This window comes from Phaethon aethereus, assembly GCF_964289735.1.
Source record: "Phaethon aethereus genome assembly, chromosome: 1".
In the NCBI taxonomy this organism is placed as follows: domain Eukaryota; kingdom Metazoa; phylum Chordata; class Aves; order Phaethontiformes; family Phaethontidae; genus Phaethon; species Phaethon aethereus.
Genome location: NC_138575.1, coordinates 32747822 through 32770445, shown reverse-complemented (window position 1 = coordinate 32770445; position 22624 = coordinate 32747822). Strand labels below are relative to the sequence as shown.

Below are 22624 nucleotides of genomic sequence, written 5' to 3'. Positions count from 1 at the left end.
AAAAAAAAAAAAAAAAATCACAATAGCTAAGCTTGGCCAAAGCTACTTTATAAACACAGTCATTACATATGACATTACAGTCTGGATTTAAGACTTGAAAAATCACATAATTGTTTAGGTTGGAAGGGACCTACTTAGCTTTTCTGGTCCATCTCCCCTACTCAAGCAGGGTCACCTACAGCACGTTGCCCAGAGACATGTCCAGTAAGGTTTTAGAGTACCTCCACAAACAGAGACTGCAAAACCAATCTAGGCAACCTGCTCCAGCATTTGACCACGCTCACAGTAAAAGCTTTTCTTGCGTTCAGATGGGATTTCATGTGTTTTAATTTGTGCCACTGTCTTTTGTCCTGCTAGTGGGCACTGCTGGGAAGAGTAGTGCTCCCTCATCATCGTTCCTTCCAATCCTTTATTTGTACACAGTGATGAGATTCCCCCCAAGCCTTCTCTTCTCTAGGCTGAACAGTCCCAGCTCTCTCAGTCTCTCCTCATATGAGAGATGCTCCAGTCCCTTAATCATCTTTGTGGCCCTGTGCTGGACTCGTGCCAGTATGCTCATGTCTCTCTCTTACTGGGGAGCTGGACACAGTACTCCAGATGTGGCCCCAGCAGTACAGAGAGGAAGGATCACATCCCTTGACCTACTGGAAACACTGTTTGTAATGCAGCCCAGAATGCTATTGGCCTTTTTTGCCACAAGGGTGCATTGCTGGCTCACGTTCAACTTCTTGTCTACCAGGACCCCAAGGTCCTTCTCTGCCAAGCTGCTTTACAACCAGTCAGTCCCCAGCGTGGGTTGGTGACTGGGGTTATTCCTCCCCAGATGCATGACTCTGCCTTTCCCCCTGCTGAACTTCATAAGAATTCTCCAGCCTGTTGAGGTCCTTGTGAGTGGTGGCCCAACCATCTGTTTACCAGACATTCCTCCCAGGTTTGTACCACCTGTGAACTTCCTGCAGGTGTACTCCATCCCACCATCCAGGTCATTAATGAAGATGTTTCATAGTAGTGGCCCCAGTATTGACCCCTGGGGTACACCTCTAGCAACTTCCTTCCAACTGATCCCAACCCTCCAGGCCTGGTCATTCAACTAGTTTGCAATCCACCTCACTGTCTACTTATATAACTCATACTCTGTCAGCTTGTCTATGATGTTATGGGAGAAAAGTGTTAAAGGCTTTACTAAAGTTGAGGTAAACAACATCCACTGCTTTCGACTTGTCCACTAAGCTAGTCGCCTCCTTGTAGAAAGCTACCAGGTTGCTCAATCATGAGTCCCCCTTTATAAATGCATGCTGACTACTCATGACCACCTTCTTCGTCCTTCATGACTTTGGAAATCCTTTCCAGAATGATCTCCTCCATCACCTCCTGAGGGATTGGGCTGAGGCCAACTAGCCTGTAGTTCCTCAGAGCTTTCTTCTTGCCCTTCCTGAAGACAGGAATGATATTTGCTCTCCCAACCTCTCCCAATCTCCATAATCATTTAAATATAATTAAGTCGCCTTGCAATGGCATCAGCCAGCTCCATCAGCACTCATGGGTGCAACCCATCAGGCCCTATAAATTTATGCATGTCCAGTTTGTTTAACTGCTCCCTAGCCTGGTTCTCCTCCACCAAGTTAAGTCCTCCTGGCACCAGACTTTCTCTCTAGCTTCAGGTGCTTGGGATTCCTGAAAGCTTTTTTTACTGGTAAAGCGTGAGGCAAAGGCAGCATTAAGCATCTCAGCCTTTGCCCTGTCGATAGTCAGCAGCTCCCCTGCCCCATTCAGTAGCAGGCCCATGTCTTCCCTAGTCTTCCTTTCACTGTTTATGTACTTATAGAATCCTTTGTTGTTGCCCTTCACATTCAACTCCAGGTTGGCTTTTGCTTTCCTAACCCCATCTCTGCAAGACTGGACAGGAGTTCTATACTCCCCCTGGGTCACTCGCCCCTGCTTCCACCTTTGGTACACTTCCTTTTTATGTCTGAGTTCAGTTAGCACCTCCCTGCTCATCCATGACTGCCACCTCTGCTTGATTTCCTACTTGTTGGGATGGTCCTTTCTTGAGCTTGGAGGAACTGATCACTGAGTATCAGCCAGCTCTCCCAGACCCCTCCTCTCTTCAAGGCCATAGCCCATGGGATTCTTCCAAGCAGAGCTCCGAAGTCTGCTCTCCTGAAATCCAGGGCTGTCATCCTGCTTTTCTCCCTGCTCCCTTCTCTTAGGATCTTGAAATCCATCTCATAGCCACTGTAGCCAAGGCTTTCTTCAACTTTCATGTCCCTGACCATTCTTCATGAGCATCAGGTCCAGCAAAGCACTGTTCCTTGTTGGCTCCTCCAACAACTGTGCCAGGAAATGGTCATCAATGCACTTGAGAAGTCTCCTAGGTTGCTTGAGCTCTTCTGTATTGTCCTTTCATCAGGTATCAGGATGACCCAGGTCCCCCCTGAGGACCAGGCCCTGGGAATGTGAGGCTTCTTTAAGTTGCCTGAAAGTCAGAATTCAGCCCAAGACTAATAGGAACAAAGGCTACTCTTATAAATCTGGAAGTGAGGAGAGACATCTTTTGCTAGCAACATATCAAAAGCATAGGTGATGAGGCTGGGATAGAATACTTTAGGGCTAATTAGAATCAGTATGACTGACAATAAGTCTGAGAAGCATTACGACAATAAGATTTTGATCCAGCAAATCTCAAAAAAGTATGTTCAACACTTCTTGGAAGCAAAGTGACCTTCACTCCAACTAAGAAATAGATTACTTGGGACTTTGAATTTAACAGGACTTTCTATACTGGGAATGCCTTAAAAAAGCAGTTATAAAGGCAAAACTTAAGCTCAAAGCATCATCAATAGCAGAGATGAAGACCTTTATAGCCATTCAAAGTCTATACAAAGAAACCATGTAAAATATAAAAGAAACAGAATATTGACTACAATAAGCATTATGCAAAAGTTCCCTATATCCTAAACCTCCCTGAACTCCCTATATCCCATACCTGACCATCACATTACATGAACAGTAAAAAAAAAAAAGCACAACTCTACTCAGGAATAGCTTAGAATAAAAAATATTATGTTGGAGTTGATAAACATTTTACAGAAACTCCTTTTAACTACAGCTGTGCTAGATAAATAAAGTAAAAACAGGATTACTGAGCTGAGTTTTTGAGTTTGGTGGGTTTTTTTAATTAAGCTTTCATTTCAACCTACAAAAAGCTCTTTGAACTCCTTCTGGATACTGTCCGCTTTGCTCAAAACACTCAAAAGAATGGTCTCTTCAGTGCTTATTATCCTTTGCTTATGTTTAAATTAGCTTTTACACAGAAAACTAAATACAAGGATGTTTTTGTCCTTGATATAATTCCCCATGAATCTTAATCTCAAATCTTAACAGTTATCTTTGTGGTGTTTACTTTTTTCTTTAAATACTAGATTAAAAACATGCTTACCAAATAATTTCCACTGATATTGTAAATATAGTTTAATTAAACATGATCGCTTCTCCATGAGAAAATTAATGTTATCAAAAGTTAGGGGGTATATAATACTAGAATACTACAATATTTTTGTAATACTGACAAATAAAAGATCAAAGGAAGGTAAAATACACATACCTACACACACCAAATATGTATTGTGATGATACCAACAGTTTTGTGCAATGATTTTCATATTTAAACATTATCCAATTGAGGTTCATTGAAATAACAGTAAATATCCATTCCTAATAATTTTCACTGTGGACACCTTTTACATAAATTCTATCACTGATATAAATACATGTCATTTTTTGAAAGTCAGAAGTAGGACTCTAAGGAAGGCAACTGATTTTTTTTTTTTTTTTTGTTACAATTATCAACTACTGAAGCAGTAAATAATAGTCTGATTTAACTAATGATGTTAAGGACTCAATGAAGGAAATACTGCAATAATTTATTTACTTCTGCAGTTCCAGAAACCTTAGAGCTAGTTACATCAAAGACTGAAATTCTTGTGGAAAAATATTTAATGAGATTTAAAATTAGTTGAAATTATTTCATATATATGTGAATTCTAAGAAAACTGTAAACAAAGAATTTTCCAGTTCTAACATTAAAAAAAATAGAAACTAACCTTTCTGATTCGGAATAATTCCTCTTTCTTCATAAAACTGGACAAAAAGTCCTTCTTGAGAAATATATTAAACTAGCAATACAGAAATATGAAAGCCAGATCTAAATTTTTAAAAAAGTAATTTTAAGAAATCATGTCATATCCTTCTTCATGCTTGTACTTAACACACTGGAATACAATTTAAAGTGATTCACTCTGCAGTTTTGTACGTAAGATATACTAAAATCACAACAATTTTCACTGATCCTTGCTCCCAATTCCTATATATTTAGTCTGTCAATTTGATTTGGAGAACTGCTAAATTTGGTGTCTCTCCCCCCCAATTCTGTTGAAGTTATTCTATGGTTATATAATATTATAAAATCTAATCTAAATAATGTATAACTTTCCAATTAAAATATTTTCACTTCAAGCACACAGCTTTTAAAAGACGTTTATAAAAATGTATTAACCAAAAAGACGGACTGATTGCCAGTAGTATGGAATATCTTGGCAACTAACACAATAGCTTCCTCTTCCCTATTAGTGTCTATGAACCTTCTTGCCAGTTTAAAGTTTCACATGGCTAAACAGCTGGAAGTAAACAAAGCCAATTTATCTGATCTGTGGGTACAGAGATGCCTGTTGGTCAAAATCTGAATTCTTGTTTGTCTCTATTTCCAGAAGGCAGTCATTAATTTTCTCAGTCCATTCAATTTCCAGTGTTCTGTTTTCTTGGTACAATCTCTTGACTTTGATCCACCTATCTCTCAATCTCGAATTTAAGTTTTTTAGTTACTATGATGGTACAATTAGAATCCTCCCAGCCTGCTTCTGCAGGAGGGAAGGATCACAAACCAAGAATAGTAATCCAGAAGCAAAATGTTTAACCCAAACAATTAGATTTATTGATTTAGGCTATGGACTGAAAGACATTCATGGCTGGAAAACAAACAAAAGCAAACACTACAGTATAAAATACTTTTTAGAAATACAGCAAAGTGGATAGTTGTGATGTGCTATGGGGAAAAAATATGACGATCACTGAAAAGATTAGGGAAATTAGGCATATTAGTGAAAAGCTGCACCGCATACTCCATGGAATGACTGTGGGGAAGTTTCATGTGTCTGACTTCCCATGAATAAAATTGTATTTACACAATAATGCATTTTAGAATGATTGTAAGTATAGTGATGAGCAAATGCCAACATTAGCAAGATGTGCAAAATGCATTGACAGAATGCAACCTTCAAAGAGTATGAATATTGTTGCATTCTTTGTCCCCATTATCTATTTTACAGCATATATTTTCAGAACATAATTAGTAATTGAAAAGCATATATTTCATGGACCCATACTAGCATAGCACAATTCTGTCCTCCTAAAGCCTTCATATGAACAAAATAATGCAAAAAAGGATCTTCCTACCATATACAATGGTGTAAAAATCTTGTTGATATGAAGTGATACTTTAAATTATACTATAAGCTTCAGATGCAATTCAAATTCTACAGAGCAATGCTGGCTTTATGCATGGCCCTAAACTTTTCAGTTCTTAATAAATTTATCAGTTCCTTTTTGACAGATTGGAATGTCTTCAAATGTCCCTCCTTTCGTGTATATTATTAGATCTATTGCTATGGTATGTTACTGTCTGTGTGCACACAGAAAAAGAGAGACAATATGAACAGTATATTAGGTAAACTATTAGATTATCAACATACACTTGGGCTAAAAACAAAACCATTAGGTCAAGTGAAGTGATTATCTGCTTTTATTCAGTACTCATGAGGTCAAACTGGGAATACTGTGTACAGTTTTGGACATCCAGTTACAAAGCACTGAAAAACTGGCATACATACAATAAAGAAGCACTAAGATGGTTTGGGGGCTGAAGCATGTAGTGTATGAGAAGAGGTGCAGGGAACTGGGTTTGCTCAATCCGGAAAAAACAGAAAGCCAAGGAGGAATCTAATCACAGTCTTCCACTACCTAAGGAGGGAGAAGACACAGCCAGACTCTTGCAAAAAGTGCATAATAAAAGACAGAAGCTGTGGAATCTTCATTCTTGGATATTTTCAAAACTCAAGTGGGCAAGGCCTTGAGCAATCTCACCTAACTTTGAGAATTAACCTGCTTTGAACAGGAGGCTGGACCAGATGACCTCCTGAGGCCCTGTCCTCCTCCAATTTTCCTAAGGTTCTACTCTATTTAAAGAAGTACTGTATGAATCATAGACGCACATTATTTTAGATGTAGAATAAAATTACATTTTAAAAGCAATTCTTATTAGAAATTAAACTTTGTCAGTCCACTCTAAATCTTGTTTGCATTTTCCATATGCAACTCCTACCTTGGAATCTGTAACTGAAAGGGTAACTTCCAGGAACTCTTCAAATGACTAAACTGCTGACCAACATCCACAAAAATGTGCAATTGTCCTGAGTTCTGACTCAGGAGTCAGTGTTGGGCAAACGGCCAGAGTAGACCCCTCATCCTCTCTGTTCTCCCATTCTTAGGTTGTCTGGCCTTCCCTACATTTCACCATCTCTTCTCACTTAGCTAGTTCTTAACGCAGTTGCAAACTCTCTTTTTCACTTCCCAAACACACATGAGTCACCCCTTCCCTTTTGCATTCTTCTGTGCTGCTACGGTCAGTGCACTAGCAAGTACTACATGCTTCTTCATATTCTGTACTTTGCAAAACCACTCCACACTTGAGTCAACTTAATTTGCTGTCACTACATTAAGCACAAAGTGCCACAGTGGGAATGTTAATGCAAGTAAGTGCTGAAAAAGGGCTTATAACTCTCCTCACATCATGTAGGTAAACAGTAGGAAAGAAGGCTTTTTTTTAATGTTTCTAATAAAAATAATGTAGGTAATCAAATAAATTAATCTTAAAATGGAGCTTAATACATAGAAACCCAAGCTTGTTAGTGATAGCAAAGCACTGGACTCAGGGACTGGGACATTACTTTCAGTCTTTCGCCAAAGGCTTTTCAGATGATAAACATTCAATTGTTATGTTTTGTTTAATATTTTACCAGCTAATCCGCCAGTGAACTCAATGGTGGGTTTTTTTTTTCATAGATTTTTCAAAAAAATTCCCCATGCAACTGTAATCGTATTTTTAGGGCTTGCAGGTTGTTAGCCAAAAGTCTGAAGCCACAGCTAGTATTTTCTATACATTTTCTGATAGTTGCAAAGTAGTCAGGGAAGGCTCCCTCATGATTTGACTACCAGGTCATAAATTATTTAAAGCAGGAAAAATGCACCTTTTGTAGGCATATGGTCCAATGAAAACTCTCTGGTGAAGATACCCTGCTTGCCCAGTTCTAGGGATAAAGAAAGGGCTGATTAAACGTTATGAAATACATGGGGGCATATTCTACAATCAGAATGCTCCAGATCCCTTGGGAACCTGGTAGCATAGAACCTTCTGAAAATCTTGTCCCATTTAAGTAATTACGGTGAATGTACATAAAGTCACCACTCACACATTTATGTCAAAACTTTAGAAACAAATATTTAAAATTAAGATGTTAAAAATAATTAAATTGGTTTGAACCATACTTGACCGTGGGCAGTTGTTTCTAACAAGTTCAGAATACTGTGTACATTCATAGGCTATCATTGCATTTTATCAGGCTCAGGTTGTGCCTTGTAATTTTTCTGTGCAAAATCCTGTGTGCTGCACAGTTTCACTTAAATGATGCTAAGCTTTGTGAAGAAACTAATCTAGCACTGGATGAAGGATATATAACTTAAGAAAGCCAAGTCTGATATTTGGAAGCTGAGTTTGTTGGCTCCATAGTAACCATTTCACCTCACTGCCTATGCAGACATGCTTTGCATTTTAGTTCACTTTTACAGACTTGCTCTGTTGTTTACTTTCATTGTCTTTGTGAAAAAGTGGAGACAGAATTAGTACAAAGCTATCACAGGCTAGGACAAGACAGGGTAAGATGGTGAATGAATTTTTGCAAAGTATTTTTCAAACATCAAGATAATAAAGATGCAGATTAAGGATAGGGCTTATTGCTTCAAATGGGGAATTTGAAGAGTTGCTGCACTATTACAAGGGGTTACTTATTAGAAAAATTAAAATAACTACTCTAAAAAACATTTATTCTAGTTTCCGTAAGTCAAATGGGTACACCTTGCCAAATCATTCTGTAAAATCATCTTAATACATTTACTAAGTGTGCTGGTTTCGGCTGGGATGGAGTTGTTTTCTCCTCCTGACAATAAGTAGCAGCAAATGTCCTCAGAGTAGAAGACAGGAATGTGAAACAGGAGAGTTATTTTACTACCTATAAGATCTACTCATACAGATAACGTCAAGATTCACATCCTGACCTAGTCTCCTCATTGCACTGGGCACCCAGTGCCATTATGAGAATGTCAGTATATTCACTACACTACACAGCTTTAAGGCTTGTTCAGTCAAATATCACTGGGCTACCAAATTACAGTTTTTAATATATGCTTTGTGAAAAAGGATTATTCATTCAGATTAATTAAAAAATACATTCAGATTTAACTGTGCAGTAAACTAGCCCCATTAGTGTTCAGCACAAATATACTCTCCTCAATACAAAGGTTACATGATCACCCTCTTCTGTTAAATATATACAAAAATGTTTGAAATAATGCATTGATTATGGCTCTCCCCTTGTGAGTAATCAGTCAGTCTGGTCACAGAAAACAACCAGCTGCTCTGAAGACATTACTGAATTCATGTTTTTATGTCAGATGTGGAAGATGTACTCTTACGCTGTACTGATGAAGATTTCGTAAATATTAGTGGACATCATGAAAGAAAATTCTTGGGCAATAAAATGTATTGTCATTAAAAGCACAAGCTGTGCATTGCAGATTTAACTACATGAATTCTGCAATGAACAACAGGACACATCATCAAAATAGTAGTTTAAATGTGGTTCCCAAATGATGAATTGCCTGTAATATTACAGGCGACAATCACAGTGTGCAACCTAAGAGAAAAAACTGACCTGTGGTTGTATCTATACTGACCCCAAACAAAGGCCCAAGCTCAGGTTCTCCATGTGATGTTTGTGAAGCACACACAAGGTTCAAGAGTACACCAAAAAAACCCCATGGATCTGAATAAAATCATTCTGGATTCAGATGACACTAGAGGCTGAAATCTAAAAGGTTTTTCCTTTCTGACAACATTGACATTCGGAAGTGTATAAAAACTCCATTGGTTACAACTAGATATATCAGGCTAAAGAGAAAGCTCTAGTAGTTACACAAAAGAATAACACTAGTATATAACCTCCACAAGTGAGCAAGAAATCCCAGATCCAAAGATATCCTAATCCTTGTGAAAAAGGATCATGTTAGGTTTTCAAAATTTCAAAATTCTTTAAATTTAATTTCCCAAGCTAACAATGTAAATATTCTTAAGACTCAACATATTTTTACATCAATAACATGATTAATGTTATTAGTATTACTTATTGATACTAGTTTTGCTAACTAATTGGTCTATGCTTTTAGCTGTCATTTTACTAAGGAATAGTAAATACAGAGCACTATCACTAAGGAATAGTAAAGTGACAGGAAATTCAAAATGCTTTGAGAAGAATACAGAAGAGTATGAAGACTAATAGTGACTCGTATTACTGGATATATAATTGATAAGCGCTACTCAAAACCTGCTGGTCATTCATCTGTTTGAAACCATACAATAATCAGAATGTTTTAAGATAACTCTACAGACAACTGCTAAAGCTGAATATATTACAGACTCCACAAATTTCTTTTTCTCTTTCATATCGTAATTTCAAACTGAAATTGGATTTCCCATAAAATCCCTTTTTTATAAAACTATGTAAGCTATTTAAATTTCTTTATACAATTTTATTCTTTGACTCAAAAAAAAAAAAGATTTCTCAACCAAAAAAATTTTTCATTTAATTGCAACTGAAACAAATCAGGTTCATAACTAAAGGATTTCATCTGAAAATGGGTAAAATTTAAGAAAGTGAACTAATTATTGGAGATAATTGATATGAAGGGTTCAGGATTTGTATCCATGGGGGTACATGGATAGTGGAGGGGGTAAGGGAGAAAGAACTGAAGAAAAAGTGCTGCATTTTCATGAGTCCTCTAAATTAAGAAGTACATGCCTACAAGGCAAAACACAAGATGGGATTATCAAAGGCAGATAAAAATTGAAACAGAAATTTTTAGACGAAAATCTAGATTTATAAACCATCTTATATACTAGAGCACCGGAAGTGATGAAAGAGACTACACTGGAGAAAGAACTGGCTGATCAGCTGGGACAACAGTCTGTACTGAATGGGGAACTCTTTGGCTGGGACTGTTTTCTATGAGTTACTCAACAGCTGGTTTGGGGCTCATGCTCTTTATTATTATTTTTTCAAAACCATGCAATTGATAATGAAGTATGTTACTATAAAGTTAGAGGCTTTGCAAATGCAAAAGATTTCGCAAATACAAATTGCAAAATCTTACTGTAAATACAGAACGACTCTAAGGTCTAAGGACACAACATATAGCCAAAGCGCTCATAAACACAAAGCTATGCTCTTCAGAACTACGTTGGAATCAGACCAACCATGAGAAAGATGCGAGTACAGCACTGTCACAGAATGATTTAACCACCTACATATGAAGTGGCTGTTGGAAAGGCAACTGTTAATTCTAAGTTGTACCTTCCTCTGAAAGGGGACATACATGACACAGTTAAGACATCATCTAGAATACAGTGTTCCAGCCTGATCAAATTAACTCCTCTGAATTTTGCTTCTAGTTTAGAAATGCTAATTTTGAATCTGGTGTATCATTCAACTTTGCACAATATGTCTTGGGTCATGCCAAAACACACTGAATAGTCCAGTTTCAAGAAAGATTACTCAAACTGCAGCAGGTGCAATGAAGGACCATTAGGATGATCACGAGAACACAGAGCCTATTTTGCAAAATTGAGACAGACTGGCATATTTAGACTAACAAAACAAAAAAAGGGTATGAGTGCTTTCTATATACACGTCAGAAGGGTAAATACTACAAGAAGAAAAGTTAATTAAACTAGAGAACATTACTGGCACAAGGACAATTTGTATCTATTAGCTGTGAATAGACTTAAGAGTGAAAATCAGAAATTTTCTAGCCATGAGAAAAATGAAGAAATATCTTTGTATAATAACCTTCTACAAGGGTAGCAACAGCAAAGACAGCCTTACATGTTTATGAACTATGTCTATGATGCAGTTGGCAACCATGATAGAGGACTGAATTCGACCTGAGGGAAACTGTTCTGTTCTATACTCCCTTATCATTTCTTCCTTAAGCTGAAATAATTCTAAATTCTGTAGCCAAAAAACTAAAATATATCTGCTACTGAAAAACAGCAGTCTAAATATACTCCCTAAATATACTATATACTCTAAATATACTAAGTTACTTCCAGTAAAAGAAACATTGCAAGGTAAAGAATCTTTGAAGAGACTGCAAACTGATTTAGGATTTGCAAAATTAACACTATAGATTAATCTTTATATTGGAAAGGGAGCTCAGTACAGGAAATGAAGCTCAGACTTTGTGCCCTATTTGAGTAATGGGAATGCAGTGGGTATTGAACTAACTGATTTTATGCACATTTTGTCTACATGGTGAAAATTATTCCTATCACAGTACTAAGACCTGTATCCATGACAAGAAGAGAGCAGTTTCCTAAACTACAACGCAGAAGGCAAATTAGAGGCTGGATGGTAGCTGACAAAGCATGAATCGATTGTTTGCATTAAGCACCATATCACTATGTATCATAAACTAGCTTTCCTTAAGGGAAGATGTTAACAATATATCAATAGGCCCACTACACTCCTAGGCTTTTACTCACAATTAATATCACAAGGCTATTTCATATGGAAATATGTCCCCATTCAAGTCAGTATTAAACAGATATACAACCCGGAAAAATAAAAATTACAAGTTATCAGGAATTGACTGTAAATTGCTCTTTTTGATTTAAGAAATGGTGGCCGGTAATGTCAGAACTTGAGAGCAGCAATCTAGATTGTTATTGACTGAATTGACTCATTCTTGATTTTTCACTGTACCAGACTCCTCTGATTTTTACAAGATTTGGTTTATAGCAAATATTAGCTGGTAAACAGTGTCGCTAAAGATATACGGGTTCAGAAGTCTAAGCAAAAAAATAGTTCAATGTAATACAGCTCATTTGAGACTGAGGTTTGTTTTTTTTTTTAATAAACACTCTGAAAATAACATTAGCAAAGGATCACTCTGAATCATTGGAGATAAAAATTACAATGTATTCAAGTTAAATGCCTAAACAAAACATACTCTCTATTTTACTTCACTAAACAAATCTTCCAATAAAACTTCACTTAGCAAGTCCCTGCAGGGAATCTTGCAAGCAGTCTGCTCTGCAAACTACTACGGGTCTGGTAACCACAGCTATTTCACAAAGGCTGGTAAACTGCATCACACACATCCACCTTAAGAGCCGCTAACCAAACCTCTAGAATCCATAAGAGAAAAAGAAATGCACATATCCATGTAGCTAACACATTCCAGTAAATTCCCTCTTCCTTAAACAGCAGGCAACATTGCCTCCAAGGATGCAGGAAAATGTGTATGGCAACAAGTAGACAGAGAAACAAAGAAATACTTGTTTCTATCATTGTGAGAACAAGATACACCTACTAAACCACAGTCTGTATAAGCTCTGGTGCATGCTCATCACTGTGGCATATCCTAAGAATGAGAAGAACTTCAATGTGACCTATATTCTATGTCTTCTTAGAGCCTGGGAAGCACCCTTGAATCTAATTTTAAAAGCTACCGTGTAAAACCAATTAGGGTAGGATCCACTAAGCGAATCACTTTTGAAGGCCTCTCCTGTAACAAGCTACAAAGATGAAATGCCTTTACAGATTTATTGGCTAATAAAAGAAAGAGAAAAGTCTGAAAAATATAAAGAAACTGTATATTATCTTTTTTTAATGAAGGCAAGACTTGAAATTTTAGTTACATCATATTATTGTACTATATGTATTTTTTATTTCTCAGTTGTATTCTCACCACATTTCCTGTTACATCTTCATCTTAATGGACTTTTCCAACCTTAATGATTCTGTGATTATTAAAACTCCACTAACAGATTAGCTGCCAATTTAAGTACTTCAGTATCTGATCTTGCTCAAAGAAAATATGGTTATTTGAACACTACTGTAAGTCAACAACAGCATTTCAATAAATGGAATTGTAATGCAGCAATGAATTCATGGGAAGCCATGAAGAAAAAGGTGATCAAGTCCTTTGTATTAAACTGATAATACTTTATTTTGAGAAAAATCTGTGGCTTTGTTAAACTCACCACCACCACCCCCCCACACACACAACCCCTGCTGCCCTTTTAATTAATCCTGTGGGACAAATTTAGCTTTTACTGTAAAACCTAGTAAATGAAGTGTGCATAATGATTTTGTTAAATCTTAAATTGCTCTTTTAATTAATTGGCAATTTCCTCAGCATACTGTACTGTCTACTGAAGTGAACTGAGTACCCCGAATGCTTTTCAGACTACAAAAAAAAAAGGAAAGATGACTACATAAAAGAAATAACACCGCTTCATGGGAAGTAGAAAAAAAAAACCACATTGGTTGTAACAGGACTGGGGAGAGGTTAAGAGACGCTCAGTGCTTCATAAACAGTTTTTAATATTAAAAAAGCTGACACATGTGGCAATACAGCTTCTATATTGTAACATCATGACTTGGTCTCTCTTGACTTGCACAGTTCCTGAAGAAGCATGTTACAGGGATTAAATCCCTTTGAATGTTAGTGTGTTCCTCTTTTGAACCACAAAGAATATTAATCCTCCTTCCCTCATCTACCAACAGCTGCACTGCTTTTTCTTACTTGACAGAGTGCAACCAGATAGCATGGCATGACCGACCTGAATGCAAACATTGCTATTTGTTTTTTAACTTCTTACTTTTTGTGGAAATTTAACAAACTTGGCATCAGCTTATCTGCAGCACAAGTAAGAGTTAAGTATTCAAGCACCTAGAAATCTTTCTAAACAATTTCATCAGAATAATTTTTAAAATAATTTATTACTTTTATTAATAAACACACTTTACAATCCCCTCGAACATTTACAGTGACAGGAAGTCAGACTGGAACATTCCCAGAGAAAGGGCATGCATATGTGTACACAAATACACACGCATATATAAATATGTATCTTACGGAAAAGTGAGTGTTAAAGCAAACAGCTGCAGTTCAGTTCAGGTGTGATTCCACCATATGCGTCTAGAGTCATACATAAAATCTTCATGAATTAATCTCAACCGTAGGCATAACTCTCATTCAACTACTTCATACAGTTTGTGAAAGAAAGCTAGGTAACGCAAGACAAGAATATGCAGGCTGACCATAAAACAAATCCACTAAATTTTCATTGTCAAAATAAGCATTGTCACACATTTGCTGTGTCCTAAGTCAGATCAACTGCCAGAGTGCTTTTCATTCAAATTTAAACATAAAACTGACTGATAAACCAATACAAAACCTGGTTTCTATATATAATCCTTTAGAGTCCCAAACTTCAAAGCCAGGAAACAAATCCCATTATATTTACTATTCTGAATTTTCACACATATTTTACAATCATCTTCACATTTTAGTCATCTCTATTTTTTGAATTCTTTAGAAATATCAACACTACAGAAGCAGATTATATACAAATTAATAAGAAACTTGCATGTTTTATGTTCAGAGACTATGTTGATTAATTAATGGAAGTTTCCAATCCATTAAGAAAATCCTCAAAAGGTCATAATCTTTCTGACACTGTACTACAATATTGAAGCCTTTGGCATAAATTATTATTTACAATTAATGCGTATCGTGCTGATGCTCTTCACAAAAATCGTGGTACTATTAAGAATGTCTAACAATGTTATGCTTCATTTATTTCTGTAGTTCAAAAGCAGTCCAACATGTCAGTGTACAGGATTAAAGCAACAAAACAGAAAAGAGCATGTATTTCCATATAAACTACAAATCTCAGTATCATAAATGACCTGGCTGAGGAATCTAACATAACAATAGCAGTGCACTTTTAGAATGAAGTCACTTAAAAATTTACTGTCTCATATTTATAGTATGAGTTATAACTAAGGACTAAGAGTAGTTAACATACTTTAAAAATAGTAAAAAACCTATCTTATACAGGAATATGACTGCATTTAGGGTTCTATTTATTTTAAAATTTATTTATGCATATATATTCTTTTCAATTCATCTTGGATACTTTAATAGAGATAAAACTCTTGATTACCTTGCATTTTCCACTGAGGTACTATTACACCCAAGAACACAAGGTTAACAGTCTGCTACATGCATGGAGGCTCCTACCCCAGGGTTAAACCAAGGTAATTCCAGGTATCTTGAATGTGCAATGGTGGATTTATAATCTGAGACAGAAATCTGCGTGAAGACAGCTATATAGTATTTGCCATGCAGGACCTTGCTAGCCAGCTGCCCATAAAAAAAAACCAAGCACATCCCACACAAAATAGATAGTTATAGAAACAGAGGTGTGGTAAGAAAAGTGTAATCTGGGGAAAGAAAAGCATGAAGACATGAAAGAGGACAACCCTTTGGATTCTAAAAGAACTTAAGAATGTTTAAGTATCATGCCTGGGCAGAACAGAGATTTTCAGATGATACGGAAGTTTAAGTCAGAAAATTTAGCATCTAGTTTTACTACAATAAACAGTTATAGTACTGTTATGGCTTACAAAAGTGAACCACATCCTAAGCCCTTGCTTTCTTGTAATTAAAATACATCAAACAGAAAAGAATGGTGCGTTTCTGAAAGAGTGTTGGTAAGACCATATGGAAGGGCTTTGTCCAAACAGCCTAGAGTAAGGAAAATGAACTAGACTTTATTCTAGCTCTGTGTGTCTGCGAATACTGGATCTATTCTCTATTAACACTGATCATACCTTCTCTAGTCTGGTAAGTTGGACTTAAAAGTGAATATAGATGAAATGAATATCCACCTTACTGCATTTCATACAAGTCTGGCAATTCAGAAACAATGTTAAGACAAATAATTGTCTAAGCACCATGTGGAAGTTAAAAATCATGTTGATTATTTAGCTATTCTTCATACAGAAGCACAGATAGACTTTGATGTACTCTCAATTCAAGGAAAGAGGGGGTGGAAAGGTGAGAAGAGGAAGAAAAGTGCTTCACATAGCTTAACACTGACCCATTCAAGCAGTTAAGGAGCAGCTTGGAACAGCTCCAAAGGCTAAAGCAGCTCACTTTCCAGTTTTGCTTGGCCAGATGGAAGATGACCACGTTTCAGGATTTCAAGCAGCGCTTAGGCTTGGAATATCTGATGTGTTACTCCATTTTTAGATTTTAAAAAAAACCCAAAACTTACTTGCTTATTTCAGGTAGTATTTGATTAAAACGTTTTGGGGATAACAAGATGTACCACAGTGGGGAGGCTGGGAGGGAAGGAAGGGAAAAAACCCAGACCCTAAACAAAAGGGCAATCAGAATAAAATAGAACTCTCAGATCTGGTGGATGTAGCAGCACCATCCTATCCTCCATGGTAAACCTTCTCCTTTGTCCTCCAACTTACGTAGAGCTTTAACATAGCTGAATATAATTATTCCATCTCCTTATAAATGTTAACTCAAAATATGGAAGTATACTGTTGGGTTTTTTCCACATTAGACTCTAGCTGTTTCTCTGTATCAATGCTTTTGTTTATTATCTCTTAATCTAATTAATTTTTCACTATTTCACCTTATACTCCTTATTTATCTTTTTTTTTTTAAACTTCAGTATTACTTATGCACACTACAAAGCTACTAAGATTACACAACCTTTTAATGGACACTATGAGAAATTCTGTATGCGATCCAGGTATATCTTATTACTCAAAATACGCTATTATTGCTTTCTAGTAGTTAAGGCTAATGCCATTATATGAATTAATATGACGGAAATATAATGGATGCTTTAAGTTTAAAGTGATAGAATCCTATGCTGTCTTTTTTGAAGGTCGCAGGTTCAGTCATTCTTTGTAGCCCTTTCTGCCACAGATCCGCAACAGATCTTTTCTAAAAATAAATACTAACAAGTTTTAAATTAATATGTACTGTAAACAGGATTATTTTAAAACTCAAAGAACTGCAGAACAATAAAGGGGTATTGGAGGACAAGAACACAATGGTTAAAAAACTACTAAAGAAATGAATTTGCCTTGCTCTTTACTAATCAGCGCCACCAACAGAAGCTATAACACAACAAAATAGTATACACTGTTGCTAGGAGACATTGCTTTATCCTCAAGGGAATTTTTTTTTGCAATAGTCCTCCCAGTTTAATCTTAGTGCCGCGGCATCTCTTATTCTTTTTATTAGCTCAAAACCAGGGTAAAGCTTAGTAAGCTATCAAGGGAAAGAATTAAATGCAGACTGCAAACTGAAATCATGCACTAATAAAAGGAACACTGAAAAGCATAACTTGATTTTTTCACACTTAACAGTATTGTTAGATTTTTAAGTCATACCATCTGTTTAGTGAAATAATGCTCAATGAAATACCAGTTGTAAGCAGGAAGTCACACGCAATTTACAACTCGTATAATGTTTCCTTCCAGGCGGAGAAGAAAGGAACAGCAGAAGAGCTTAAGTTTGTATCGAGAAGACTTAAGTTTTTAAGTTTATATCCTTTCTACTTCTGTAAGGGCTATACAAGCTAAAAATTTCCGTTCTTACTCCTACCCATTCTAGATTGCTTTCTGCTACCAACTTGTTTGCTTAGTTCTGATTCAGAAGTGCGGACAACTTTTTTCTCAGGTGTAATATTGAAAAATATTTACTAAAGGAGAAGATTTCAACTTACCTGATGAAGATCGTTGCCCAAAACATATTCCTGAAAGTAACCCGGTGCAGCAGATGATGCTCTAATGGCCTGCCACAGTTTATACTGACAGCCTCCAATATAATGAGACTTAACACCAGGAAAGTGGTTGTAATTTCTAAAAACAAATGCTTTCAGTGGTGTTCCTCTGTTTACAATAGTGCTTACTGCAGCTACCTAGTGAGTCAGGAGGAACAAAAATAGTTTAATAATAATAATACAACTTCCCACTATATGAAATTCAATCTATACATTAAAAGCATCTCTGGAATCCTACTTGGTTCATTATTCATTTACTTTTTTAATAATACCTATCTAAATTTTAAAAGGTGAAAGAAAAAAAACCCAGAATGAAAAAAGAAACTCCCTAAAGAAAACACTATTTTTAACCCGAAATTAATTGTTTCCACTGGCTATTCTGCTTCTACCAGTATCTACGCACTGACATTTAAACAAAAAGCTGGTGTAATCTATGATTTTAAAATGTTTTGCCTTTATGAATAGTATTTCATCCTCAAAAGCCTGTAACCAGCAATGCAATGATGTCATTAAGCATGAATGCTAGAAACGTCAACCAAATTTTTTCTCCAAAAAATGATTACTTAATATTGCAACCTGAGTTAAAGGATTGCAGGAAGAATCTCTCCAACAGAAAAAAAAACCAAAACACCACAACAGAAAAATCAAACAAATCTTTCAAGGTTTTTTGTAAGGACACTGAAATGTCATTAATAAAGTCACGTATGTAAATTTAAGTGAAAAGCCAAATGCTACTTCCATAAAACAAAACATCTGACTGCAAAAAAAAAAAAAAAAAAAAATCACATCTTACAGCTATAATCACACAAGGTGAGAGTACCTATAGTTATGGGTAAGTGTTAGAATGTGCAAGACCTTTTAGTGATGATGCACCCAGCCTGGCTGGCACTGTTCAGAACAATACTCTTTAGCAGACAAGTGGGTGTTCAATTCTATGTTGTTTACTATTTTACCGGGTAGAGTATTTTTGTGAAACATTACTCAACAGCACTAGTAGATGATGCTGTGATATCATTGTATTTGTTGCTATTTTTCAGCTACATAAGTTAGATCATTTAATTCACACTAAGTCTATCCTTATAAAAAAAGAAAACAAGAAAAGTGTTAACTTCTATATGACAATGCAGAAGCAAAACGCATGCATGATTCATACTCCATCATTTGATAGAGGAAAAGTTTCTTGTTTTTGTAAAAAGGAAGTTTTGGTTCTAAGCACTACTAGAAGCAGTAAGAAAAAAAATTTGGAAAAATTAATAGAAAACCTATCAAACTGATGCTTGAATTTATTTTTGGTAATACCCACTTACACTTCCACTTCATGATGCAATCTAAATTGTAAAGTGCTGAGCACCTTCTGGAAAAATCCATCTCGCCCTGAATTTAACAGCAGCAGAGCACACAACTGTGTTGTATTTTGATTTTGCTGTGCCTTGAAAGAGTGCCACCACTGCCAGCACTACAAAGCTATTACTGGGAATAGCTAGTTTCAACTCTATTTATATTCACATTTTGTTACTGAAGAACATGGAAGGAAGTCAAAGATCCTAGTTCAAAGATAACTTTCAAGTCAACGTAGGATAGCTTCTCTCTCAGAAAGCAACATACCACTCCAGCCTTTTCATGTCCTTGTTTTAGACATGAACTAGGAACGCAGTCAGTCAAGCACGTTTCTATGTTTAGAAAAATGTGAGTATCTTCCATTTAACAGTAAAGCATTGAATATAGTGCTATGACACCAAAACACCTGTTAATTACAGATTGTTCTGAAATATGTGTTGTTATATTTCTCTTTTTTCTTCACATCCTATCCTTCACCAAAAATAAAATACCCGTGCTTTCTCAGCTATCATTCTGATGCTGCTGCTGTATATAACACCCCTCCAATCAATTGGCGCCCTTTAGATCATATAGGAAGAGTAGAGATCTCGGGGCCTATGAATGCAACTGGAGAAAATCTGATAATCCAGATAAAGTGAGGAGAAACCCTGTTCTCTCACTACACAGTAACACAGATCACATGACAGGATGTCCCAATATATGAAAAAAAAAACAACCTCTCCACAACTTCAAGAAGCTGACCTAGTATTTCTCTGCTTATAAGCCTTTTAACATCTCTGAAATATATTCTAACTTAAAGCATTTAATAGAAATATGAGAAATTGCTGCAAAGATTGAAGAATCTGATGAACTTTTATCCTTTAAAAGCATGGGTTATCTCATAGGGCAGCTTGGAGAGCGTATCAACGCTCATGCTGTTTACCCAATATTCTTCTCAGGACAGCATCTTACTCAGAACTCCTAGAAGTATTTGTGGAATACACAGTATTTACCTTAGAAAACTGTACTTACCTTAGGACATTTGGAATTTCTTGCAGTTTCAATCATGAGATTTGAGCCCATTTTTTCTCTACAAAATAAGTGTAAAAAATTGAAAATGCTCCATCAGTTTAGCATGAACAAAAGACATACATTTTAATCATCCTTTTGAGAACTTTGCATTTAAAAGAAGCAATGCTTGGATTTCTAAAGCGAAATCGGATTTCTACAGTTGACTTCAATGGACCAATATTTCAAACCTTCTAGGTTGTTGGAAATAAGTCTGAAGAGTGACCAAGATCTTGGATTCAGTTATTCACTTCACCACATACTTAACATAAATCATTAGGGTTACTCAACTACTTTATGAGAAGAAAACAAAGTACTTTGCTACATTTAAGAATGAAAAAATCAACATATTTATTAAGTGGTTTTATAGTAATGAAAATTACTCTCCTGAACTGTTACAAAAATAAAAGCTAAGGAAAGAAAGACGCCATTCTACGTGATTTAGAAGAAAGTTAAAACATCTACATGTAATATTCTGTAACATTAATTCAGTAGGCAATTAACATCCATTTTTCAGGTGGATTTTTTTCACAGGCATACATTTTTGTAAATCGACAGTGAAATCACATGAATGATCATCATTGTAATTCATAATCGCATCAGCATTAGGGTCAGTATTCTAATTGCTAACTAGAAGGTAGCCCTCCTGCATAGTGCAGGAGATTAGAGGATGTCAGCATACTAGCCAATAATCTCATATCAGCATCTATTTCAACTTCCATTTGCTTACAGTAAAGGTATAAAACTCTACAGAGTGGGTGTTCATCTATAACAATTCCAAACAGGCTTTCACTTGAATCACCAAGTTTTCTTACTCCCTTTGAACACAGCCCACACAAACACTGGTGGTGCATCTACCTTATTCTGCAAAGATGGTTTTCAGTATTGCCACACGTTAAGTAATGTGATTCCATGCGTTGTTGTTAAGAGATCATCCATCTATAGCTCGCACTACTGTGACAGCAGGTAGTAGCGCTTCCGCTGTTAAAAACAATACCTTTATCAATCTAGTCAGGTCAGAAGATAAAAGAAGCTTTAAATGCTACAGTGGCAGTTGTCTTCAATGTAGACAGCAAACTGTATTCGGAGGTAGGACAATTTACTAATTTGCTAGCGGATATCTTGAAGCATGGCTGTGTACGTGTCCTTGAGAGGGAGGAAGGGGCACAGCTTCTAGTCCTATCATTGAAGACTGTTGCTGACAAAATCCTTACATTAATAGTGCTGTTTTATTTTTTCCAATAAATGCATTAATTCCAGTCTCACAAACCAGAAGGGGAAGGGTGCCATCTGCGCTCACTAACTGATTACAAAAGACAATGGCACACAGAACCATGAAGTAGGAATATTCAGAAATAAAAGAAGAGACTGATGGAGGTGAGATATGAAAGACATCTACTGATTTACATCACTGTCATCTACTTCTTCCTAAATATCCGTATTAGATTTTTTTCCCCAAGCCATGAATGCAAAGATTAAAAAACTGCATCAGCAATATCCACTGCTGTCATGGTTTCAGCTGGGATAGAGTTAATTTTCTTCATAGAAGCTAGCATGTTTTGGACTTGGTATGAAAATAATGTTGATAAGACACTGATGTTTTTACTTATTGCTAAGCAGTCAAGGACTGTCCAGCTTCTCGTGCTGGCCTGCCTGCAAGAAGTCTAGGGGTGCACGGGAAGCGCTGAGGGGGGACGCAGCCAGGACTGCTGACCCAGGCTGACCAAAGGGATATTCCATCATTTGACGTCATGCTCTGTATGTAGGGCTGGGGTGAAGAAGGAGGAATGGGGGGACATTCGGAGTGATGGCATCTGTCTTCCCAAGAAACCATTATGCGTGATGAAGTCCTGCTTTCCTGGAGATGGCTGAACACCTGCCTGCCCATGGGAAGTGGCAAATGAATTCCTTGTTTTGCTCGTGTGCATGGCTTTTGCTTTAGCTATCGAACTGTCTTTATCTCAACTCATGAATTTTCTCACTTTTACCCTTCCAATTCTCTCTCCCATTCCACCGGGGGGGGGGGTGTGAGGGGGGAGCAGTGAGTGAGCAGCTGGGTGGTGCTTGGCTGCCGGCTGGGGTTAAACCATGACAACTGCTTAGTTAAAGGAACTGTCAGCTGAATAATTA

General features: G+C 36.5%; 1 protein-coding gene across 1 annotated transcript in view; it reads right to left on the bottom strand.

Moving 5' to 3' along the window:
- Positions 1–22624, bottom strand: part of PNPLA8 (patatin like domain 8, phospholipase A2) — a gene marked incomplete at its 3' end in the record, with an annotated part of 42426 nt that overhangs the window by 3561 nt on the left and 16241 nt on the right. The window contains exons 6-7 of the mRNA XM_082007654.1: positions 20459–20516; positions 18053–18247 (exon numbers count right to left, since the gene is read on the bottom strand). Coding sequence (XP_081863780.1) covers positions 18053–18247; positions 20459–20516 — 253 coding nt within the window. The remainder of the gene's footprint in view (positions 1–18052; positions 18248–20458; positions 20517–22624) is intronic.